The sequence below is a fragment of the Anolis sagrei genome, chromosome 9 (assembly GCF_037176765.1).
Source record: "Anolis sagrei isolate rAnoSag1 chromosome 9, rAnoSag1.mat, whole genome shotgun sequence".
Taxonomy (NCBI): domain Eukaryota; kingdom Metazoa; phylum Chordata; class Lepidosauria; order Squamata; family Dactyloidae; genus Anolis; species Anolis sagrei.
The window spans coordinates 24,461,474-24,483,250 of NC_090029.1; the positions used below are offsets into that span (position 1 = coordinate 24,461,474).

The window sequence follows — 21,777 nt, forward strand, 5'->3', positions numbered from 1 at the left end:
GCCTCAGCATTACTACACAGTTGCCTCAAAACTAAACATGTTTTTGTTTTTTTGCCGCTGAGCAGATGGCAACTACTGGATGGCATATTGTTTTGTATCAGAAACTAGACCTGATGTGATCTATCCAATGCAATTTTCTAAATGAGCACTCCAAATAACCAATCCAAATCTAAAGTTGACCAAAAACTGATTCATAACCCCTTCGGTCCTAGAGTGGTCCCTGGTAAAATAAAAAGGTTGGGAACCATATCATGCAGTTTAACTGCATTGAAGTGGATTATATGAGGCCCCATCTACACTGCCAAATAAAATCCAGATTATCTGCTTTGAATTGAATTGTATATGGCAGTGTAGATCCAGCCTTAGGCCCCTCCTACAAAGCTGAATAAAATCCCACATTATCTGCTTTGAAGTGGAATATATGGACTAGGAGTATGAAATTGGCTATGACCCCAGGACCTGACGAAGCGGATTTTTAGCATAAGTATATGTCATGTTGTATTGTCTGGTTTGTATTGTCTAGATTTATTGTACACTGTCCTTTTTGTTGCTGTTCACCGCCCCGAGTCGCCCTCGGGCTGAGAGGGGCGGTCAATAAATGCAAAAAATAAATAAATAAATAAATAAATAATATGGCACCGTGGACTCAGATAACCCAGGGCCCTTCCACACAGCCCTATATCCCAGAATATCAAGACAGAAAATCCCACAATATCTGCTTTGAACTGGATTGTCTGAGCCCTAACTCAGATAATGAAGGATTTCCTGCATGGGGGCTGTGTGGAATGGCACCCATTCAAAGCAGATATTGTGGGATTTTCTGCCTTGATATTCCAGGTTATATGGCTATGTGGAAGGCCCTTAGTCTACACTGACCATATGATGCAATTCAATCTGCATTATAATTGCAGTGTAGATGGGGCCTGTAACAATAAGCATGGCATGGGATGCATATTGGAGCTATAGAAACCCACTATGACGATCTATATGACTATCTGAGTAGAACTTTGATTGTTCCTCTTAAAAGAAAACACCTTAAATCTTCTCCTTTCTTTTAAAATACCTTTGACTGTGGTGTAATCCAACTATTAACTTGTTTATCCATTGACTTTCATTCCTGAACCGCTGCAACATCAGGGTAGTTCTGACCTTTTCTTGCCGGCTAAGCACCCAATGCCCTGCAATCATCATTACAGGAAGCGTTCGGCACGAAAGGTACAAATTGGGCAACACTGTCCATGTTCCTCAGCTACCCTCTGCTGGCTTCGGGGGGCTCTGTAATTGTTTTCGCCAGCCTATAAATTTTTGAGTAACAACAAAATTATTGTGATTTTTCTTACTAAATTATTCATACATTACAAAGCATGTATGTAACAAGGCCCATGAATCACGAGGCACATAATGACCATATCTTAATGTCATTTCCTCAAAGACGAACTCAAATAGATTTATGTATTTGAGTTAACTAAGGCACGTTGATTTTTATAGTGTTCATAATTTTTACCTTTCGCCCGGCAAGAAAGCAACAGTTAACAAGAGCTTTACATCACATTTTGCAGTTGGGTTCAGTTATTATTAGTAGTATTAGTTCTACTGAAAGAAGGCTTTTGTAATGAACTCGCTCAGAGCTTCATAAACTGTGCTTAAAAGGATGCAAACAATTAAGAGACATGTAATAATGGAAAAAGGCAAACTTTTGCGATGATGTTCCTTACCGGGCTTATTCCATAGATTTATCAATTCCCCCTATTGTTATTGCAACCACAAGTACTTTTCAGGTGGTTGCACAATGCAAGTAAGTAAAGTTGAACTGAAAATTGTTGTTTGTTTGTAATGCAAACAACATATAAGCACTGAAATGAAGGGGTTCCTGACCTGTTCAGATTTCCTCAAGAGGAAGATAATAGTTTAAAACTCTTAATGGTCCTATCTGCACTGCCATATAAAATCCAGATTATCTGCTTTGACCTGGATTATATAGCAGTGTAGACTCATATAATCCAGTTCAAAGCAGATAATATGAATTATCTGCTTTAATCGTTTGGATTATATGGCAGTGTAGAAGGGGCCAATAAATATCCATAAAACTCATATCCAGCATCACATTTCATATATACTTGAGTATATACTCGAGTATAAGCCGACCCGAATATAAGCTGAGGCACTAATTTTACCACCAAAAACTGGGGAAATGTATTGATTCGAGTATAAGTCAAAGGTGAGAAATGCAGCAGCTACTGGTAAATTTCAAAATAGAAATAGATACCAATGAAATTACATTAATTAAGGCATCAATAGGTTAAATGTTTTTTGGATATTTACATAAAAGTGTAATTTCAGATAAAACTGTCCAACTCTGATTGCATCATTATTCTAATCTTCTTCAGTGTAAATGTACTTACGTATCCTTCCAATAATAATAAAGAGAATAAAATAATAAATGTAATAAAAATAATAGAGTAAAATAATGGAAAATTCATAACAGTAATAATAGAGTAAAATAATAAATGTAATAACACTAATAATAAATAGAGCAATATAATAAATGTAATAATAATAGAGTTAAATAATAAATGTAGTAATAGAGTAAAATAATGTAAATGTAATAACACTAGATTAAAATAATAAATGTAATAAAATAATAGAGAAAATAATAAATGTAATAACAATAATAGAGAAAAATAATAAATGTAATAATATAATAATAGAGTAAAATATTAAATGTAATAATAACAGAGAAAAATAATAAATAACTTTATAATAATAAGAGTTAAATAATACATGTCGTAATAGAGTAAAATAATGTAAATATAATAATAACAATAGATTAAAATAATAACTGTAATAAAAATAGAGTAAAATAATAAATGTAATAACAATAGAGAAAAATAATAAATAACTTTATAATAATAAGAGTTAAATAATACATGTAGTAATAGAGTAAAATAATGTAAATGTAATAATAACAATAGAGTAAAATAATAAGTCTAATAAAATAATGTAAATGTAATCATAATAATAGAGTAAAATAATGTAAATGTAATAATAATAATAACAGAGAAAAATAATAAATAACTTTGACTTGAGTATAAGCTGAGGGAGGCTTTTTCAGCCTGAAAAAAGGGCTGAAAAACTTGGATTATATTCAAGCATATATGGTAATTCCTCCTGTCAGTTTTCTTCACCTTCTTTACCCTTCAAGTTGTCTAGTTCATTCACAGATGATAGTTCTCCCAGTTTTCTGATTTCTTGACTCTAGTTCCATTCTAATTAATAATGACTAAACCAAGGGCTCTTCCACACAGCCATATAACCCAGAATATAAAGGAAGATAATGCACAATATCTGCTTTGAACTGGATTATCTGAGTCCACACTGCCATATAACCCAGCTCAAAGCAGATGTGGGATTTTATACAGCTTTGTGGAAGGGGTTTAGTCATTCAGTATTTCAATGTCTTTATCATTTACTTCAAAGTTATATAAACCATGTTTTCATTATTTTTAAAAATATTCAACAGTAAGCCTGCCTTTGCACTTTCTTCCTCGACTTCCTTTGTAGCTGGATCATAAACCTGGTTTCTAGTTATACTGATGGGTTCTCCCTGATATCTTAATATTAGACTTTGCATTATATCCCTTGACAATTTTTGCTATCTCTTGCCTAACTATTTTTGGAAGTTTACACTATCCTCAGTATCTAATGAACAGTTTTGGCAAGCTACATTTTAACTTGATTTCATTTAAAAAAACAAACCTCTGTTATTATGAACACGCTAGCAGTTTATTGGTGCTTGTACTTTTCCAAATGCTGAAATGGAACAACAGGCCAATATATGCAGTAAATATGTTGTCGAAGGCTTTCATGGCCGGAATCACTGGGTTGCTGTGAGTTTTCCAAGCTGTCTGGCCATGTTCCAGAAGCATTCTCTCCTGACGTCTCGCCCACATCTATGGCAGGCATCCTCAGGGGTTGTGAGGTCTTCTGGAAACTAGGCAAGTGAGGTTTATATATCTGTGGAATGTCCAGGGTGGGAGAAAGAACTCTTCTCAGCTAATGCAATTGGCCACCTTGATTAGCATGTAATGGCCTTGTAGCTTCAAATCCTGGCTGATTGCTGCCTGGGGGTCCTTTGTTGGGAAGTGTTAGTTGGCCCTGATTTATTCTTACCTGGAATTCCCCTGTTTTTTTAGTGTTGCTCTTTATTTACTGTCCTGATTTTAGAGTTTTTTAAATACTGGTAGCCAGATTTTTTTTCATTTTCGTGGTTTCTTCAAACAGGCAAGAGTACTTTCCCCAACTCTGGATATTCCTCACTTGCCTAGTTTCCAACAGTCCTAACAAGCTCTAAGGATGCCTGCCATAGATGTGGGTGAAATGTCAGGAGAGAATGCTTCTGGAACATGGCCATTCAGCCCCCAAACTCTCAGAAACCCTATGCAATATATGTTTGCTCTTTAAAAAAAGTTAGTTCTGGAATTAAAAGAAGTCCCCATGTGAGACAGGAATCAATCTTCATGCAAGCATTAAGACCACAACATATTGTCATTAATAGGCATGAATACATGCAAGACATTTCCGTTAACACAAACACACAAACATTTAACGAATTGCTGCCGTTTGGATTAGCAAACAATACTCCATGGAATAGGGCTTCCATTAATAATGTTTCTTATTGTTGGGAAATCTCAATTGGGGAAACTTTGTCAAGCCCGCAAAAGGTCTAAAAGCAAAGTATCGTAATGAAGACTTTCCCTTTATTGATTGGGCCGCCTAAGTAATTTTTCATTAGTTGGCTAAGATTTTAATTCATAAAAGTAGTTAAAGATCCTGCCTTGGCACTCGCCATTAGCATGTAATTGAACTAGTAAAAAGGATCAGTTTAACCTATGTTGATTACCACCTTGTCTTTGAAAGGCAATTAAGGACCTCAATCATTGCAACAAGATTTGATTGTGTGGCCTTTATTGGACATTGATCTTTCAGCAAAGCGCAGTTACATTTTCCATTAATTTACAGTAACACAGTTTAACTCTGATACTTTAGACTATTGACCTGGGTAAGGTGTCAGGCTAAGTACTTGCTTGGGTTAAGATGCTCCCACTAGTCATTACTGTTTCAAAAGGGGATGCTGGGGGAAAGAAGGCAGATAGATACCCATCAACTAAGCTGAGACTAAGGTTTCACTTATCGGCATTTGTTTCATCGTGCTTAACAACAAAGTCCCCCGCCTTTAGAATGTCAGGCCCCTCGTTCCTTTAAGCATCGCCCTTGTATCGGGTGGAAGAGATAATTAAAGAAAACCTACAAGGCCACTCCTATTGGGTTTCAGAGGAGAATGGGGCAGCAGATCGCATTTCTTGAAAGTTGAAGGGTCATTGTGTATTGCGGTCATCCCTTGCATACAGCACAATACTTAATTTCAGAGACGCCTATGCAATGCCTATCAAGTGGAAATTAGGATGGCCAAGATCCGGGAGGTGGATGCGGACCCCCCTTTAAAATCCCACACTGCATTCGCTGATATTGAAGGAAGCAGGAATGAAGCAAATGCAGCTCTGACCAGGATATAATTAAAACAATCCATGTTCATTAGCTAGCCAGCAAATACTTTCAGATATCACAAAGCCGACGCAGAATTGCTAATTATATGTAATCGCAGTGTAACTCACTTGAGCCTATTTTTGTATCAGATAGAAACTGCCCAGCGTGTTCACAAAGAACATATTCCATATAAAAGACAGTGTCTAATAAAATATAATGGGTTCTCCTTTGAAACTCAGACCAAAATTTGAAATTGCTACTGTCTTTCGAATCAGAGCTGCATCTCCAGGTGCTGGACTACAACTCCTATCAGTCTTAGTCTGCACAGCAGTGGTAAGGAATGACAGGAGTTGCAGTTCAGGAACACCTTGAAGACCCATCTGTCTCAAGCCATTTTGCAGAATTATTCCTTCCAAAAGAAACCTGCCTGATCTCTCCATGAACACTACATCTCAGGCTAGAAGAACACTCCTTATCTAGCAGGTGTCCACTCCCTTGTGGTTTTGATTTTCGCTATTTGAGTTTCATTGTTAGCTATTTATATTTAACTAGCCATCCTCTGCCACGCGTTGCTGTGGCCCACATGGGAGTTCTGTGTGGGAGATTTGGCCCAATTCTATCATTGGTGGGGTTCAGAATGCTCTGTGATTGTAGGTGAACTATAAATCCCAGCAACTACAACTCCCAAATGTCAAAATTCTATTTTCCCCAAACTCCACCAGTGTTCACATTTGGGCATATTGAGTTTTCGTGTAGAGTTTGGTCAAGATCCATCATTGTTTGAGTCCACAGTGATCTCTGGATGTAGGTGAACTACAACTCCAAAATCAAAAAACACTGCCCACCAAACCCTTCCAGTATTTTCTGTTGGTCATGGGAGAACTGTGTGCCAAGTTTGGTTCAATTCCATCGTCAATGGGGTTCAGAGTGCTCTTTGATTTTAGGTGAACTATAAATCTCAGCAACTACAACTCCCAAATGACAAAATCATATTTTTTTTTGAGTGAAGGACATACATTAGGTTGTTAGGTGTCTTGTATCCAAATTTGGTGTCAATTCATCCAGTGGTTTTTGAGTTCTGTTAATCCTACAAACAAACATTACATTGTATTGTCGAAGGCTTTCATGGCCGGAATCACTGGGTTGTTGTAGGTTTTCTGGGCTATATGGCCATGCCTCTAGAACATGGCCATATAGCTCGGAAAACCTACAACAACCCAAACACTACATTTTTATTTATATAGATGTTTTGATGTTGTTGGTCAGTTGCTAAATCCATTATGCTACTGATTTTTGTAAAAGGGTATTTGCAAATTGCCCAGACAATATTTACCAGCTGGGCAATATTGTAGGCTCTTGCTAAGGGGTAAAATATTTTACAACCACCAAGTAAAAAGAAGGAAATGTCTTGAGTTAATCATAGCTGACCCATGTTAGTAAAAGGGATGGACATAGTTTTCCCATTTATCTATTGCCACATCCTCTACCCGATCCTTCCAGGAGTCCTGAAAATGCCATCCCAAAAACACAATTGTGAGGGGAAAGAAAGTGAACACAGGTGGTACTTTTAAAGTGTATAAAATTTAGAGCTGAAATTTCAAGTAAATGTTAAGTCTCTACAGCAGGCATGGGTCATCTTTGGCCCTCCCTCCAGGTGTTTTGGACTTCAACTCTCACAATTCCTAACAGCCTACGGGCTGTTAGGAATTGTGGGAGTTGAAGTCCAAAACACCCGGAGGGCCAGAGTTGGCCCATGCCTGCTCTACAGTACAACAAAAGGATTTGTTTTCACTAAAACTTCCTTAGTCCTCACAAGAATCGACTTTATTTACACAGGGATTTACTCTTTGTGAATACTATTGCCTTCCCAGGGGATGATGCAGCCCTGCAGGCTTTATTAGACTATATCTCCAAACTCTCCCCAGCATTGGCTATGCTTCCTAGGGGATGCTGGGACTTGCCTTCCTACAAAATACCCGCTCATGCAACAGGTCACACACTGGCCTCAATGGCTCCCCAGCAAACGATATTATATCTGACCCCCGACCCCAGCTGTCTTGCAAGTTCATCTTCTGCCATGATCAACCTGAGGAGTGCAAGAGGTCCATTGATTTTCATGTAATAAAAGAAAAATATTACATTTGCTTAATTGTTACACGAGTGAGAACACTGAGCAAGCAATCGGGTATCTGTTAATGCTCCAAGAAGCACTGCGTTGTACGGATCGATAGGGCAGTTTGTCAAAGAGGTTCTCCAAGGAGGGTTGCCCATCATGGTATAGACAAGGAGCCCTGCTGCCTCCACTTATCACAAAGCAGGTAAAGCAAAGTCAGCAGTCCCCATGATCAGAAATCAAATAATTTGCGGAGAACGGAGAAGCAATCCCAAGGAAAAACTGTATTTATAGTGTGGTAATTAAAAAACGTTTTATCAGCCTGGTGTTGAGGCCCAACAGCAGAGTATTGACAAAACCAGAAGCAACGAACGAGCAGTATTTGACTCTAAACTTATGGGCTGCACTTATTTAATTTTGCCTGCTGCTGGGGAAATCGGTTCCAGCCAATCTAGCAAAATGCTAATAGTCACTTTTATTATTAATGAAACTTAATGGAACACACCGTCTGCTCCACTGTCTAAACTATTTATTTAACTTGTGTTAGAAATATTCCTTAGCACCAAAGACACCAAGTTGCTTCTTTCCTTCCTTGATTACAGGTTGGTTTATAGCTGCTTTTAAACAAACCGTGTATATTCTCTGGATACTGCATTGGAGGCATTCAACATTCAAAACAAATGTATTCTTAAAAGATACATTTACATACACTTTTGTCATAGCCTCGCTCTTTAAAAATTAGTAACAGTAATTTCGATGCAGCAAATGAGAATTTTTTTTGCCAAAATGTTAAAGTCACAGCAAACAAATGTATTCATACTCTCTGAAACTCCATTTATTAGCCTTAAAACAATCACATGTATTTGAAACATGCAAATTCTATGAGAGAAATTAGCTAGGAATATCATTTGTGAGAACAAACTACACACATAATCAGTAGATAAGGAGAAACACTTTCAACATTATATATATTTTCAGCCTTAAGAGCTAGAACACACTTCTGGAGATTGGAGTAGAGTCAAGTGATTTCCCAGGTTGGGTCCTTTCTCCATTGTGTCTTCTATGTCATTGCCAGACCCAAAGAAAACCAAAATGGTACCAAAGGAAGAATGGGGAAATGTTTTTCTAAGAGCTGATGACAAACATCAGTCCATCCAGATACCTGGACTTCTAAGTGGCAAAATCCAAGCTGTAATAAGCCATGATAGTACGATCTCTCTGCCTCTCTCTGTTTAGTACATGGCCCCTTCGTCTTCTTTGTTGAGGAAGTAAATTGTGACTGGGCCATGCTCCGTGTGGACCGTCTCTGTGACTCTGGCAAGGAACCAGGAGCCAATTCCATACATTAAAGTTGGGATGCCTATTGAAAAAAAAAGAAAAGAAGATGACAAAAACACATCAGAAACAGTGGGTTGCTGTGAGTTTTCCAGGCTATCTGGCCATGTTCCAGAAGCTTTCTCTCCTGACATTTTGCCCACATCTATGGCAGGAATCCTCAGAGGTTGTGAGGTCTGTTGGAAACTAGGCAAGTGAGGTTTATTATTATTATTATTATAACTTTATTTGTACCCCGCTAGCATCTCCCAAAGGACTCGATGCGGCTTACATAGGCCAAGGCCTCAAAACACAATACAACAATACAGTACCTAAAGCAAATTAAAAACAATTAAGCAGTATAAACAACAAACAATAACAATACATCAAGACACTATAAAACTGGGCCGGGCCAGAGTAATGGGTACAAGATTAAAAGTGCTGATCTGGCAGGAGGTATGTAGGATTATAAAGTAAGTGCAGTGTGCAGCAATCTCAGTTCTACTAAAGTGCTTCTAGGACTTGGGATTGGAGATTCCTAATCTGGGAAGGCACATCGGAACAGCCAATTTATATATCTGTGGAATGTTCAGGGTGGGAGAATGAACTCTTGTCTACTTCAGGCAAGTGTGAATGTGGCCAGCGGGTATTGTGCTATACCAGGCATGGGCAAACTTCGGCCCTCCAGGTGTTTTGGACTTCAACTCCCACAATTCCTAACAGCCCATGCCTGGTATGGACTCTTCTTGCTTGAAGCATTTTTAAGCAAAGGTCTGACGGCCATCTCTCAGGAGTGATTTAGTTGTGCATTCCTGTGTTTGAAGGGGCAGCTTTGCTAATTGTGGAAGTTGGAAGTTCGAAACACCTGGAGGGCTGAAGTTTGCCCATGCCTGTGCTGCATAATACATGACTGGCTGGGACTTGGATAAAAGTAAAACAGCCAAGATGTTATGAGTTGGTTGATGTTGGTGTTGTTGCTGATTGTTGATGGATGTTGGAGAAAGAGATCTGCGTTGGAGAACTTGCTGAGAGAGAAGAAGAGGACGTGATTTTTGTGCAGAGCTGCTTGTATTTCATGCCACTGAAGTGCAAGATAAAAATCTTCCTGATTTGGAACAAAAACTCTGCTGTCTGCTTGCATATGATGTTCCATCAGATGCTTCCAGCCTACTTAAGAGACTTAAGAGCTTGCCTTCCTTGCTCATAGAATAAACACGATAACCCCCAAGAAGGCCCCACTCACCCAGGTTGATCAACTTGAGTGCAGTGAAGAAGCGATCCTGGGCGGCCAGGTCCTGACGTGGGGCCCGGGAGCAGTGGTACTTGATGAAGGGGAAACAGCCGGTACGCAAGATGTGGTAGTTGGTGCCCTTCACCTCCCAGTTGAAGTGGGAGAGGCCAAACTGGTCATTGTGCACAGTACTGTACTTGACACAGAAGGAGGTCCAAGGGGGAAGCCCTCTCTGCAGCAGGTGGCGGGTCAGCACTTCTGAGGCCAGAGGCTTGGCTGGGCCCTTCGCGGGGCGCAGCAACAGTAGCCGGAGGAGGCCCCGGTGTGCCTTTTGCAGGGCCACAGCCAGGCCACCTACCTGACCTTGCTTTCCCATGTGCCACAGCACCCACAGGCCCCTTTGAGGTACCCCCTTCTCTTCTCTCCAGGAACTGGCTGGAAAACTAAAACAAAATGTGCTTTGTCCCTTCTTCAGCTACCTCTCCTTCCTCTGAAAGGTTTCCCTCAGAATAATAACAGTAAAGAACAGTGACTTCTGCTACTGCTTCCTAAGATACTTAATTACCTCTTCTCTCAAAATACTAGTTGGGATGGTCCTACTGATAAGGCTCCTTTCCCTCCCTGCAGTGGTCTTTTCCTCCTCTGAGAGGCTCTCCTCAGAATAATAAGAATAATAATACTAACTGGGAAGGCCCTACTGATATAACTCTGTTTCCACCCTCCAGTTGCCTTTCCTTCCTCTGAGAGACTTCCCTCAGAATAATAATAATAATAATAATAATAATAAATGACTTTTGCTACTGCTTCATAAGAGACCTAATTACTCCCTTCCCTCAAAGTACTGACTGGGAAGGTCCTACAAATCCTCTCCCCCCCCCCCCCTTGGGTTGTCTTTTCTTCCTCTGAGAGGCTGTCCTCAGAATAATAATAATAATAAACTGTAAACAACAACAGCAACTTTGGTACTACTTCCTAAGAAACTAACTTGCTCCCTTCTCTCAAAGTACTGGCTGGAAAGGCCCTAGTGACACAACTTCGTTTCCCCCATTCGTTTGCCTTTCCTCCCTCTGAGAGGCTTTCCTCAGAACAATAATAAACAATAAATAGTGCTTCCTAAGAGTCTGATAAGGACCCCTTTTGTCACTTCGGTTGTCTTTCCTCTTCCTAAGAATAGTAATAAACAATAAACAACAGTGACTTTGGCTACTGCTTCCTAAGAGTCTGATAATGATCCCTTTTCTCACTTCAGTTGCCTTTCTTTTTCCTAAAAATAATAATAAACAATAAACAACAACAGCGATTTTTGCTACTACTTCCTAAGAGACTTACTCCCTTCTCTCAAAGTACTGGCTGGGAAGGCGGTACAGATCAAGCCCCCTTTCCTTCTTTTGGTTGCCTTTCATTCCTTTGAGAGGCTTTCCTCAGAGTAATAATAAACAGTAAAGAACATTGACTTTTGTTACTGCTTCCTAAGATATTTAATTACCTCCTTCTCTCAAAGTACTAACTGGGAAGGCCCTACCTGAGGCATTCCTCGTAATAATAATAATAAACAATAAACAACAGCAACTTTTGCTACTGCTTCCTAATAGTTCTCTCAAAGTATTAACTGGGAAGGCCCTACCTGAGGCATTCCTAATAATAATAATAATAATAACAACAATAAACAACAACAGCAACTTTTGCTACTGCTTCCTAAGAGACTTCTCTCAAAGTACTGGCTGGGAAGGCCCAACTGACCAGGCCCCCTTTCCTTCAGTTGCCTTTCCTTCCTGAGAGGCTCTCCTCTCAATTTACTTCCTTCTCCCCCTCCCCAAATCGACAAAAAGTAACTTCTGCTGCTTCCTAAGCACCCCAAAGGTTTGAACTCCCCTGTCTTCGACTACAACCCTCCCTTTCTGCAGGCTCCTTCCTTCAATGGAAAGGCTCGAAGCCAAAGCCTGCTTATCAACCTTCCCCCTTCATCACCAGGTATCTACTGGATCAAAACTTCCGCCCACTCTTCCTTCCTGCATTCTGCGCCTGCGCGAGGCCGACACTGCGCCTGCGCAACACTTTCCCACTCTTGTCTCCGCCTTCTTTTTCCCCCCTCCTCGCCGAAAGCGCACGCACGCGCACCCATTAGTAACGTCACGGGGTTTTTTTGGCTCGGGCGCGCGCTTCCAAAAGTGCGCATGCGTAAAAAAGGTCCTGCTTACCTAAACATACAAATTCATTCATTCATATGTATGTCTTTATGAATATCTATCTTACATATCTATCTATGCTAGCAGTCCCCTGATACGTATTGCTGTGGCCCTGTCTGTGTATATGTGCTTAGTGTTTTATATGTGTGTACATATTTGTGAGTGTACATATGTGTGTATGCATATATATATGTGTTGCACATGTGTTGTAATGTATTTTTTATTATTTGGCTTTTTAAGTCTTTTTAGCTGTGTTTTTCAGTGTTTTTATGAGTGATGGTCACTCGTTGGCCTGATAGGTGTATTGCGTCCAAATTTGGTGTCAATTTGTCCAGTGGTTTTTGAGTTAAGTTAATCCCATAAATGAATATTACATTTTTATTTATATAGATATATTGAAATGAATAATCACACACACACACACACACACACACATATATATATGGGAGAATATGCATTGTTAGTACGACCTTTCATACAAACATGTATACAGTTACACAATTATTAGCCATATATATATTCTCATATTTACATTGTGTATATATTGTATGGCCGCTTTTAACATGTGGGGGGCATTATATATTATATAGATTCATCTATATACATTTTTTTTGTAGTGTCAGGAGTGACTCCTGGTGTGAGAGAATTGGCCGTCTGCAAGGACATTGCCCAGGGGACGCCTCGATGATTGGATGTTTTTATCATCCTTGTGGGAGGCTTCTCTCATGTCCCCGCATGAGGAGCTGGAGCTGATAGAGGGAGCTCATCCGCCTCTCCCCGGATTCGAACCTGCAACCTGTTGGTCTTCAGTCCTGCCAGCACAGGGGTTTAACCCACTGCTCCACCGGGGGCTCCTTATTACATTATATAGATAGATATACATATACATATATAGAGAGAGAGATTCATATATTATATATACACACACACTATACTCTCTCTGTATATGCTTCATATATATGCACACACACCATCTATATATAAATGCTCTGTTCATTTTTAGGACAAAGTAAACAACAAAATGACTGGTGGTTGGTGCTGCTCATCTCCATTTCTAAGCTGAAGAGCCGGCATTGTCCGTAGACACCTCCAAGGTCATGTGGCCAGCATGACTGCATGGCGCACCCTTACCTTCCCGCAGAAGCGGTACCTATTGATCTACTCACGTTTGCATTTTTTTTGAACTGCTAGGTTGGCAGGAGCTGGGGCTAACAGTGGGAGCTCACCCGGCTCCCTGGATTCGAACCGCCAACCTTTCGGTCAGCAAACTCAGCAGCTCAGCGGTTTAACCAACTGGGAGGCTATATATATATATATATATATATATATGATCCATATATACATACACACACACATAGACATACACCATTCTCTCTCTCTGTATGTGTGTGTATATATATATATATATAATAGATTCATATATATATATATATGAAATTTTTATATATGCTATATATAATATATAGCATATATATGCTATATGTTATATATAGCACACTATACTACTCGTAGTACAGTATGTATGTATATATATGTGTGTGTGTGTGTGTGTGTGTGTGTATATATATATACATACACATATACAAACACACACACACACATGAATCAATATAATTCATAATAGCCTCCCACATGTTAAGAGTCCATGCACAACTGTGGTTTTATCCAAATGGCATCAGGGCAGGTGACCATTTTAAAAGAGAAGATATTGCATCTAAAGCTCAGCGTGCCCTTGCCAGAAAATGTACAGCCCCTTCCACTCCTGTGGGCAACTAAAGAGGGGAAAGTATTGTTTTAAAAATAACATATTATATTTTATTAGAAGAATAGATCAATATTCATTTATTTCCCTCCAGGCAGGAGGATCAGGGTGAAGGAAGGTAACTTTTAAAACCCTCCTATTTTGCCGGCTCGAGTGCCTTGGTGGCCTCCTCCTCCTCCTTGTCAAACCTTAGCTTGTTTTGCTCTGCGACCCCCAGGATGCTCTCCACGTCTTGGACGGCCCCCTGCAACACAAACAAAGAGTTTGAGAAGAAGGACCTGTTGCTTAGGACGCACCGTTCTGCAGACATGCAGCAACTAGAACATGAACACATGGATTCCAATGGCAAAAAAAGGGGAAACCTCATATTTGAACCAATGATTTCAAATGGCAAGAAGGGAGGACCCACACAAGTTCATATTCTCTAGCATATAAAAAAATTAATTCCATCTATGGTATCTTCTATTCCAAGAATAGGTCAATTCTTGTCATCTGGCAAGAAGACTCATTACTTCCAACTCTGAAGTTTTTACTCTTCTGTGATTTGATTAGGAAATGACATTTATAACATGTGATTTGATGCCATGTTGAAGATGCAGCCAAGGTGTTTGATGCTGCTAGGATTAGGATGTGAACATATGAATTCAAATGGCAAGAAAACAGATTCTCTCCAAGCACTACTTGGGTGCCATTTCCTTATGGAATAGATTGGCTCAGAAGGATGTGCGGTCATTTTCAAGAAAGGCCAGGTGGCCAACTTTTGGGAGGGTTTGAGTTGTGTAGGATGTTGGAAGTATGGCTTTTGTAGTCTCTTCCAACTCTATGAATCTCAGAAAATAATCTGGTTTATTGATGTATCAATAATAATAATAATAATAATAATAATAATAATAATAATAATAACTTTATATACTGCTCTACCTCCCCAAGGGGACTCAGAGCGGCTTCCAAGTAACATTATCAATACATACAAAGTAAACACATAACCATAAGATTAACAAAACAATATAAGCATAAAAATTGTTGCCATAACACAAAAATATTAAAAGTAATCCTGCCTGTTCAAGGCAATTTAAAAAGCCGGGCTGAGATTAGTGCAAGCTCAAAAATTCTAGGGCCCCCGGAAATTAAGTGCAGTGCTATAGCAGGCAACAACAACAATAAGTATGGGTCTATGACTATTCATTTTTGGGGCCTATTAGAGGAAGTAACCTGGGTAATTGGTAGGAAGAATAAGGCCATATTGAACAACGTCCAGGGCTGAGCTGGAACTAGCCGTTCTCAAAGGCTTGTTGAAACCACCAGGTCTTCAAGCTCTTACGAAAGGAGAGGACGGATGAGACCTGTCTAATTTCCCTGGGGAGGGCGTTCCAGAGGCGGGGGGCCACCACTGAGAAGGCTCTCTCTCTCATCCCCACCAACCATACTTGTGACGGTGGTGGGAGCGAAAGGAGGGCCTCCCCGGAAGATCTTAGAGTTCGCATTGGTTCATAGAAGGAGATGTGATCATGGAGATAGGCGGGGCCCGAACTGTTTATTGTTTATTACGTTTATTATCCTTTCTTATTGTCTGCGCCAGTATAAAAGCTCAATGGTTTCCCGTTTTGGGAAGGAAAAACGCAAGTGGTAGGGAAGAGGGCATAAAGATGTTCTTCTGCTTCTTCAGCTACCAATTCCAAGAATTGGGCATATTTTGGAAGCCTCCCAAAGCATTACTTATGTGAGGATTTCGTTTCAAAACATACCGTTTCCTTCCAGCCCAAGCAAACCTGAATTACCGCAGTGAAAACCCCTTAAATTTAACTAACACATTTGCTGAGAGTCTCAGAGTATCGACCCACCTGCAGTAAAAACATGTGCTGCTAAGAAGCAAAAACCCAGGATGCTTTAGCACTTGTTTATCAAACCGCAGGAGGCGTTTTCTACAAAAATTTAAACTGGGATCGTTAGTTAATTAACACCTCACCTTAAAATTGGTCTCGGCATGCATATTAGGTGCTGATAATTCTTGATAGATGATGAAGAGATGCTGAGCAAAGGTCATGAGGACCCCCCGGAGATGCTCTCCAACGGTTCTGTTAATGATATCCAAACAAATGGCTTTGCCAATGAGTCCGTTCCTCGCCTGCTTAAAAACAATTGCCCTCTCGTTCGGGGCCCCTGTTCGTACGGTGGAATTTAATGAGTATTTTCAATCTCCGTAAGGCGGCAATCTTTGGGGAGGTATGAACGATGGGGCTCCGTTTTAGCGTGTCGGCAGAAAGGATGTGTGTGATAAATAATATTTGTTAATCAAGGAGCCGCGGAAGGGAAAGGGGCTTGAGCTGCCCAAAGCCTCTCGGTTTCACGCGTCTGGCTGCGGTGCAAAAATGCCATGGTCAGGGAGAATTGCATTCTCCCAGAAATTTCCAATCCATCGTTTCAGATAGAGAGGTTTCAGTGGTGTTTGGCATCCCACCTAAAGCAAGCCTTCTGATATGGGCAGCGGTGTCCAATTTGGCATTGGTGGCATCTTCATCACGGCCTGGTCCATTGAGTGGATTGGTGGTGGTCTCTGCTCTCAGGAGCTTAGTGATGGTGCCATCAGACCCAATGAGACCCATGCATCTATTAGTAAGAAACCTCTTGAGAGAATTCTGGACAGAGAAGACCAGCTCTTAACCTTCCTAATGCCGCCACCCCCTAATACCGTTCCTCATGTTGTGGTGACCCCCAATCATAACATTATTTTTGTTACTACTTCATAACTGGAATTTCACTACTGTTACAAGTCGTAATGTAGATATCTGATATACAGGATGTATTTTCATCCACTGGACCAAATTTGGCATTTGGAAGTTGTAGTTGATTTTTGTCATTTGAGAGTTGTAGTTGCTGGGATTTATAGCCCACCTACAATCAAAGAGCATTCTGAACTCCACCAGTGGCGTAATTGAAACAATTTTAGCATACAGAACTTCCACAACCAACAGAAAATACTGGATTGGGTTGGTGGGCACTGATCATGAGTTTTGGAGTTGTAGTTGACCTACATCTAGCATTGTAGACTCAAACAATGATGGATCCGAACCAAACTTGACATGAATAGTCAATATGCCCAAATGTAAACACTGGTGGAGTTTGGGGGAAATAGACCTTGACATTTGGGAGTTGTAATTACTGGGATTCATAGTTCACCTACAATCAAAGAGCATTCTGAACCCCACCAACGATAAAATTGGGCCAAATTTCCCACACTGAACCCCCATGACCAACAGAAAACACTAGAAGGGTTTGGTGGGCATTGACCTTGAGTTTTGGAGTTGTAGTTCACCTACATCCAGAGAGCAGTGTGGACTCAAACAATGATGGATCTGGACCAAACTTGGCACGAATACTCAATATGCCCAAATGTGAACACTGGTGGAGTTCAGGGAAAATAGACTTGACATTTGGAAGTCGTAGTTGCCGAGATGTATTGTTCACCTACATTCAAAAAGCATTCTGAACTCCACCAACAATAGAATTGGGCCAAACTTCCCACAGAACTCCCATGACCAACAGAACATACTGTGTTTTCTGATGGTCTTTGGCAACCCCTCTGACATCCCCTGGTGACCCCTCCAGGGGTCCCGACCCCCAGGTTGAGAAATGCTGCCTTAACAGAAGGCAGGGAGGTGGGAGGTGAAACTAGGAGACCTAAAACTGAATCCAGGCCTAAAACTGTATTTGCATACTTACATCATCCCAAATCTGTGTCTCTTCCGGTCTTCAAAGGGGATAAAAATGCTCCCTTCCCTTAGCTGTTGGAGAGAGGAAAGGATTTTCAAATGTTTCAGGGGAAAATGCTTATGGGAAATTAATATATATATAATCATAGATCTATATCTAGCTCTGCATTGTTGATGCAGGCATTGAATGCTTGCCTGTTACTATGTTGGAAGCTGGCCTGAGTCCCCACGGGGAGATAAGGTGGGATACAAATTAAGTTATATTATTATTATTTGAAACACAACAAGATGAGTCCACAGCAGACACTGCTGCCTGTTGTATTGGATCACACATCGGACACTTCCCAAGTGTCTAGGACTGTGTGAAGTATCGGCGAATAATGCGTGCAGATCCCAGTAAGGTGGCCTTTTGCAGCTGGCAGATGGTAATCTTGTCAGCGCCGATTGTGTTTTTAAGTGCAGGCCAAGGTCTTTAGGCACTGCAACCAGTGTGCCAATCACCACTGGGACCACCTTGACTGGCTTGTGCCAGAGTCTATTATTATTATTATTATTATTATTATTATTATTATTATTATGTTATTGTTGATACCATATTGTTTTTGTTGATCCTACTTTTCCACTTACAGAGCTGATTTATTGTTTTTCCTTGCAATACGGTAAATATTCAAAAACATTTAAGCTACGGATGCTTCAATTAATGTAATTTTATTGGTATCTATTTTTATTTTGAAATTTACCAGTAGTTGCTGCATTTCCCACCCTTGGCTTATACTCAAGTCAATATGTTTTCCCGGTTTTTAAGGTGCCTTGGCTTATATATGGGTTGACTTATACAGCAGGTATGGGCAAACCCGGGGCTGGATGCGGCCCCTTGGGCTTTTTTTCTCAGGCCCTTCTCTCTCTCACCATCCTATCCTTCCTTCCTTCTCTCTTTCCTTCCCTCCCTTCCTTCCCTCCTTCTTTCTCCCTCCCGCCTTCCTTCCCTTCCACCTTTTCATCCTTTCCCTCTTCCCTCTTTTCTTCCCTTCCAACCTTTTATCCTTCCTTCCTTCACTTTTGTCTTTTCTTCCTTCTCTCTTTCCCTCCTGCTTCCTTCCTTCCCTCCCTTCCTTACTCCCTCTTTCTCCCTCCCTCCTTTCTTCCCTTTCATCCTTCCTTCCCACTTTCCTTCCTCCTTCCCTCTCTTCCCCCCTTTCTTCTCCCTCCCTCCCTCCTTCCTTCTTTCCTTCCTTCCTTCCCTTTTGTCTTCCCTTCCTTCTCTCTTCCCTCCCTCCTTCCATTCTCTTTTACCCTTCCTTCCTTCCTTCCTTCCTTCCATCCATCCATCCATCCATCCTTCCATCCTTCTCTTCCTCCCTTCTTTCTTTCCTTCCTTGCTTCTCTTTTTCCTTCTTCCTTTCCTCCTGGGGATATTTAGATGGGAAAATAGATGGTTGAGAGGGAACATGAGAACCATTTCCCAAGATTTCAAAGGGTGTCCCATTGAGGAGGAGGGGGAAAACTGACGTTCTGCTGCTCTAGAGAGTAGGGCACAAGGAAACAATGGGTTCAAATGGCAGGGAAAGAGATCTGACTGAAAAGATTTGGAAGAACTTCCTGGAGAGTGGAGTGTGGTGGAGTCTCCTTCTCTGGAGGCTTTTCTGCAAAGGTTGTCTATTGGGAGTGCTTTGATTGTGCCTTCTTGCATAGCAGGGGGGTTAGACTAGATGGCCCTTGGGGGGGGGGTCACTTCCAGGTCTAGAATTCTAGGATTTTATATCAGGAGTAGGCAATACGGGGGTCTGATACATTTTTTCTCTCCCATCCACCATCTCATCCTGACCAAAGCTAATTCTTCTGGGATCCAAACATTTCCCATCTTTCCTTCACTTTCTGCCTCTGAAAGAGAAGAGGAAAGGGCAGGGAGGGAGCTTGGAGAGAAGCCCCCTCCCTCCCTGCCTTCCCACTCCGCTCCATCCCACCATGTGGTCCCCAAGGCAGAGTTTGCCCATGCCTGATATACAATATATTTATTCATTTCTATACTTACTATATTTCTATACTGCCCTTCTCAGCTCAAGGGCGACTCAGGGCGGTTTACAAAACTGGCACAATTCGATGCCACAATAATATAAACAGTTAAAAGCATATAAACATCCTTAAAAATCCACAAACAATAAAATAAATAAAGCATAAATCCGTATATACCACTGCATCTCTCCAGAAGGAGACTCAAAGCAGCTTAACAGTATTACAAATCCATTAAAAATATTCAAAGTTGCATTCAGATATACAGTAGACACACTTCCCACCTCAAGTTCATATCCAATCCCATGCGCTTTGCACATCCGAAGGAAGACGCTGTAATAGATGATGGAAAGGTTGGCGTTTCTGATCGAAGTGCTCATGACAGCATAGCGGCTGACAATGGGGCCCTGAGAAGGAAAAAGCAAATATGTCCCATTTGCTTTCTATGGTTTCGTTTCTCCACACTCCAAAAAACACCCCACTCCCTGGATGTGTTTGTGGGCCTCTCTAGGTCCTCCAGTGTGTTTCTATAAATACGTAAAACAACAACATTTTGAACAAGCGGACAAACCAGGCAAATGGCTTGCCAGGAAGGTAAAGAGAAAGAAACAATCAACATATATAACAAAGATTAGAAGAGGAGAGAACCTAATAACAACTAACGGGGCAATACAAGAAGAATTTCATAACTTCTTTACAAAATTATACTCAAAAGAAGCAATAAAGGAAGAGAAGATAACCCAATACCTAGCAAACTTAAGACTAGGAAAAATAACGGAGGAGCAAAGGGAAGGTCTAAACAAAGAAATAACATCACAAGAAATAGAGGATGCAATTAAAGAACTAGACTCCAGCAAAACACCTGGCCCGGATGGATTTAGTGCCTTATTCTACAAATCTATGAAAAAAGAAATAACACCTCATCTCAAAAAAATAATGAACTTGGCAATGAAGACCAGTAACATCCCGGACACGTGGAAGGAAGCGGAAATAGTGCTTATAGGCAAAGAAAACACAGATCCAACAGAAGTACAAAACTACAGACCTATTTCACTCCTAAATACCGATTATAAGATCTACACCAATATTTTGGCCAAGAGATTTAAAACACTGCTAAAAGGATGGATAGGAGATGAACAAGCGGGCTTCCTCCCAAGCAGAGGAGTGAAAGACAACATAAGAACGATAATCGACTCGATAGAGTACTACGACATTAACATACAAAAAGAGGTCGCGTGGCTTTCCCTAGACGCTGAGAAAGCCTTCGACAATCTCAGCTGGTCATTCCTCAAATTGCTCCTCGAAGAAATAGACATTGGGTTCCACTTCAAAAACGCAATAAACGCAATATATACAGATCAAACAGCAAGAATCATCATCAATAACCAAAAAACAGACAAGATAACAATCACAAAGGGCACTAGGCAGGGTTGCCCACTGTCCCCGCTCCTATTCATCTTCGCCTTAGAGACACTACTAAAATCAATAAGGGAGGACAAAGAGATCATCGGACTCAAAGTGGCAAAACAGAACTATAAAACAAAAGCTTTCGCGGACGACGTAATCTGTATAATAGAAGACCCAGTGAAAAACATCAGAAAATGGTTAGAGAAAATAGAGCAATTCGGTGAAGTGGCGGGCTTTAAACTAAATAAAAATAAAACGGTAATTCTAACAAAAAACATGCCAAAACCAAAACAAGAGAAACTAACCACAATAACAGGCTTTAAAGTCTGCTCTAAAATCAAATACCTGGGGATATGGATAACGGCAAGGAATGCCCAATTATTTAAAAATAACTATGAGACCACTTGGGCCAAGGTCAAAACAGATCTGTCCAATTGGAGATTTCTAAACCTCTCCCTTCTCGGACGTATCGCCTTAATAAAGATGAATATCTTACCGAG

At 40.6% G+C, this 21,777-nt stretch overlaps 2 protein-coding genes across 2 annotated transcripts in view; both read right to left on the minus strand.

Moving 5' to 3' along the window:
* Positions 1-8,169: 8,169 nt before the first annotated feature.
* C9H15orf61 (chromosome 9 C15orf61 homolog) lies at positions 8,170-12,240 on the minus strand. Its single transcript, XM_060755375.2, has 2 exons — positions 10,215-12,240; positions 8,170-9,017 (listed from the first exon to the last, which is right to left on the minus strand). The coding sequence occupies exons 1-2, from the start codon at positions 10,576-10,578 to the stop codon at positions 8,890-8,892; spliced, it is 492 nt and encodes a 163-aa protein (XP_060611358.1). The 5' UTR covers positions 10,579-12,240; the 3' UTR covers positions 8,170-8,889.
* A 1,781-nt stretch (positions 12,241-14,021) lies between these two features.
* IQCH (IQ motif containing H) overlaps positions 14,022-21,777 on the minus strand; it is a 136,366-nt gene continuing 128,610 nt past the window's right edge. The window contains exons 18-21 of the mRNA XM_060755374.2: positions 20,155-20,277; positions 17,871-17,932; positions 16,117-16,225; positions 14,022-14,394 (exon numbers count right to left, since the gene is read on the minus strand). Of these exons, the coding sequence (XP_060611357.2) occupies positions 14,287-14,394; positions 16,117-16,225; positions 17,871-17,932; positions 20,155-20,277 (402 nt within the window). The 3' untranslated portion in view covers positions 14,022-14,286. The remainder of the gene's footprint in view (positions 14,395-16,116; positions 16,226-17,870; positions 17,933-20,154; positions 20,278-21,777) is intronic.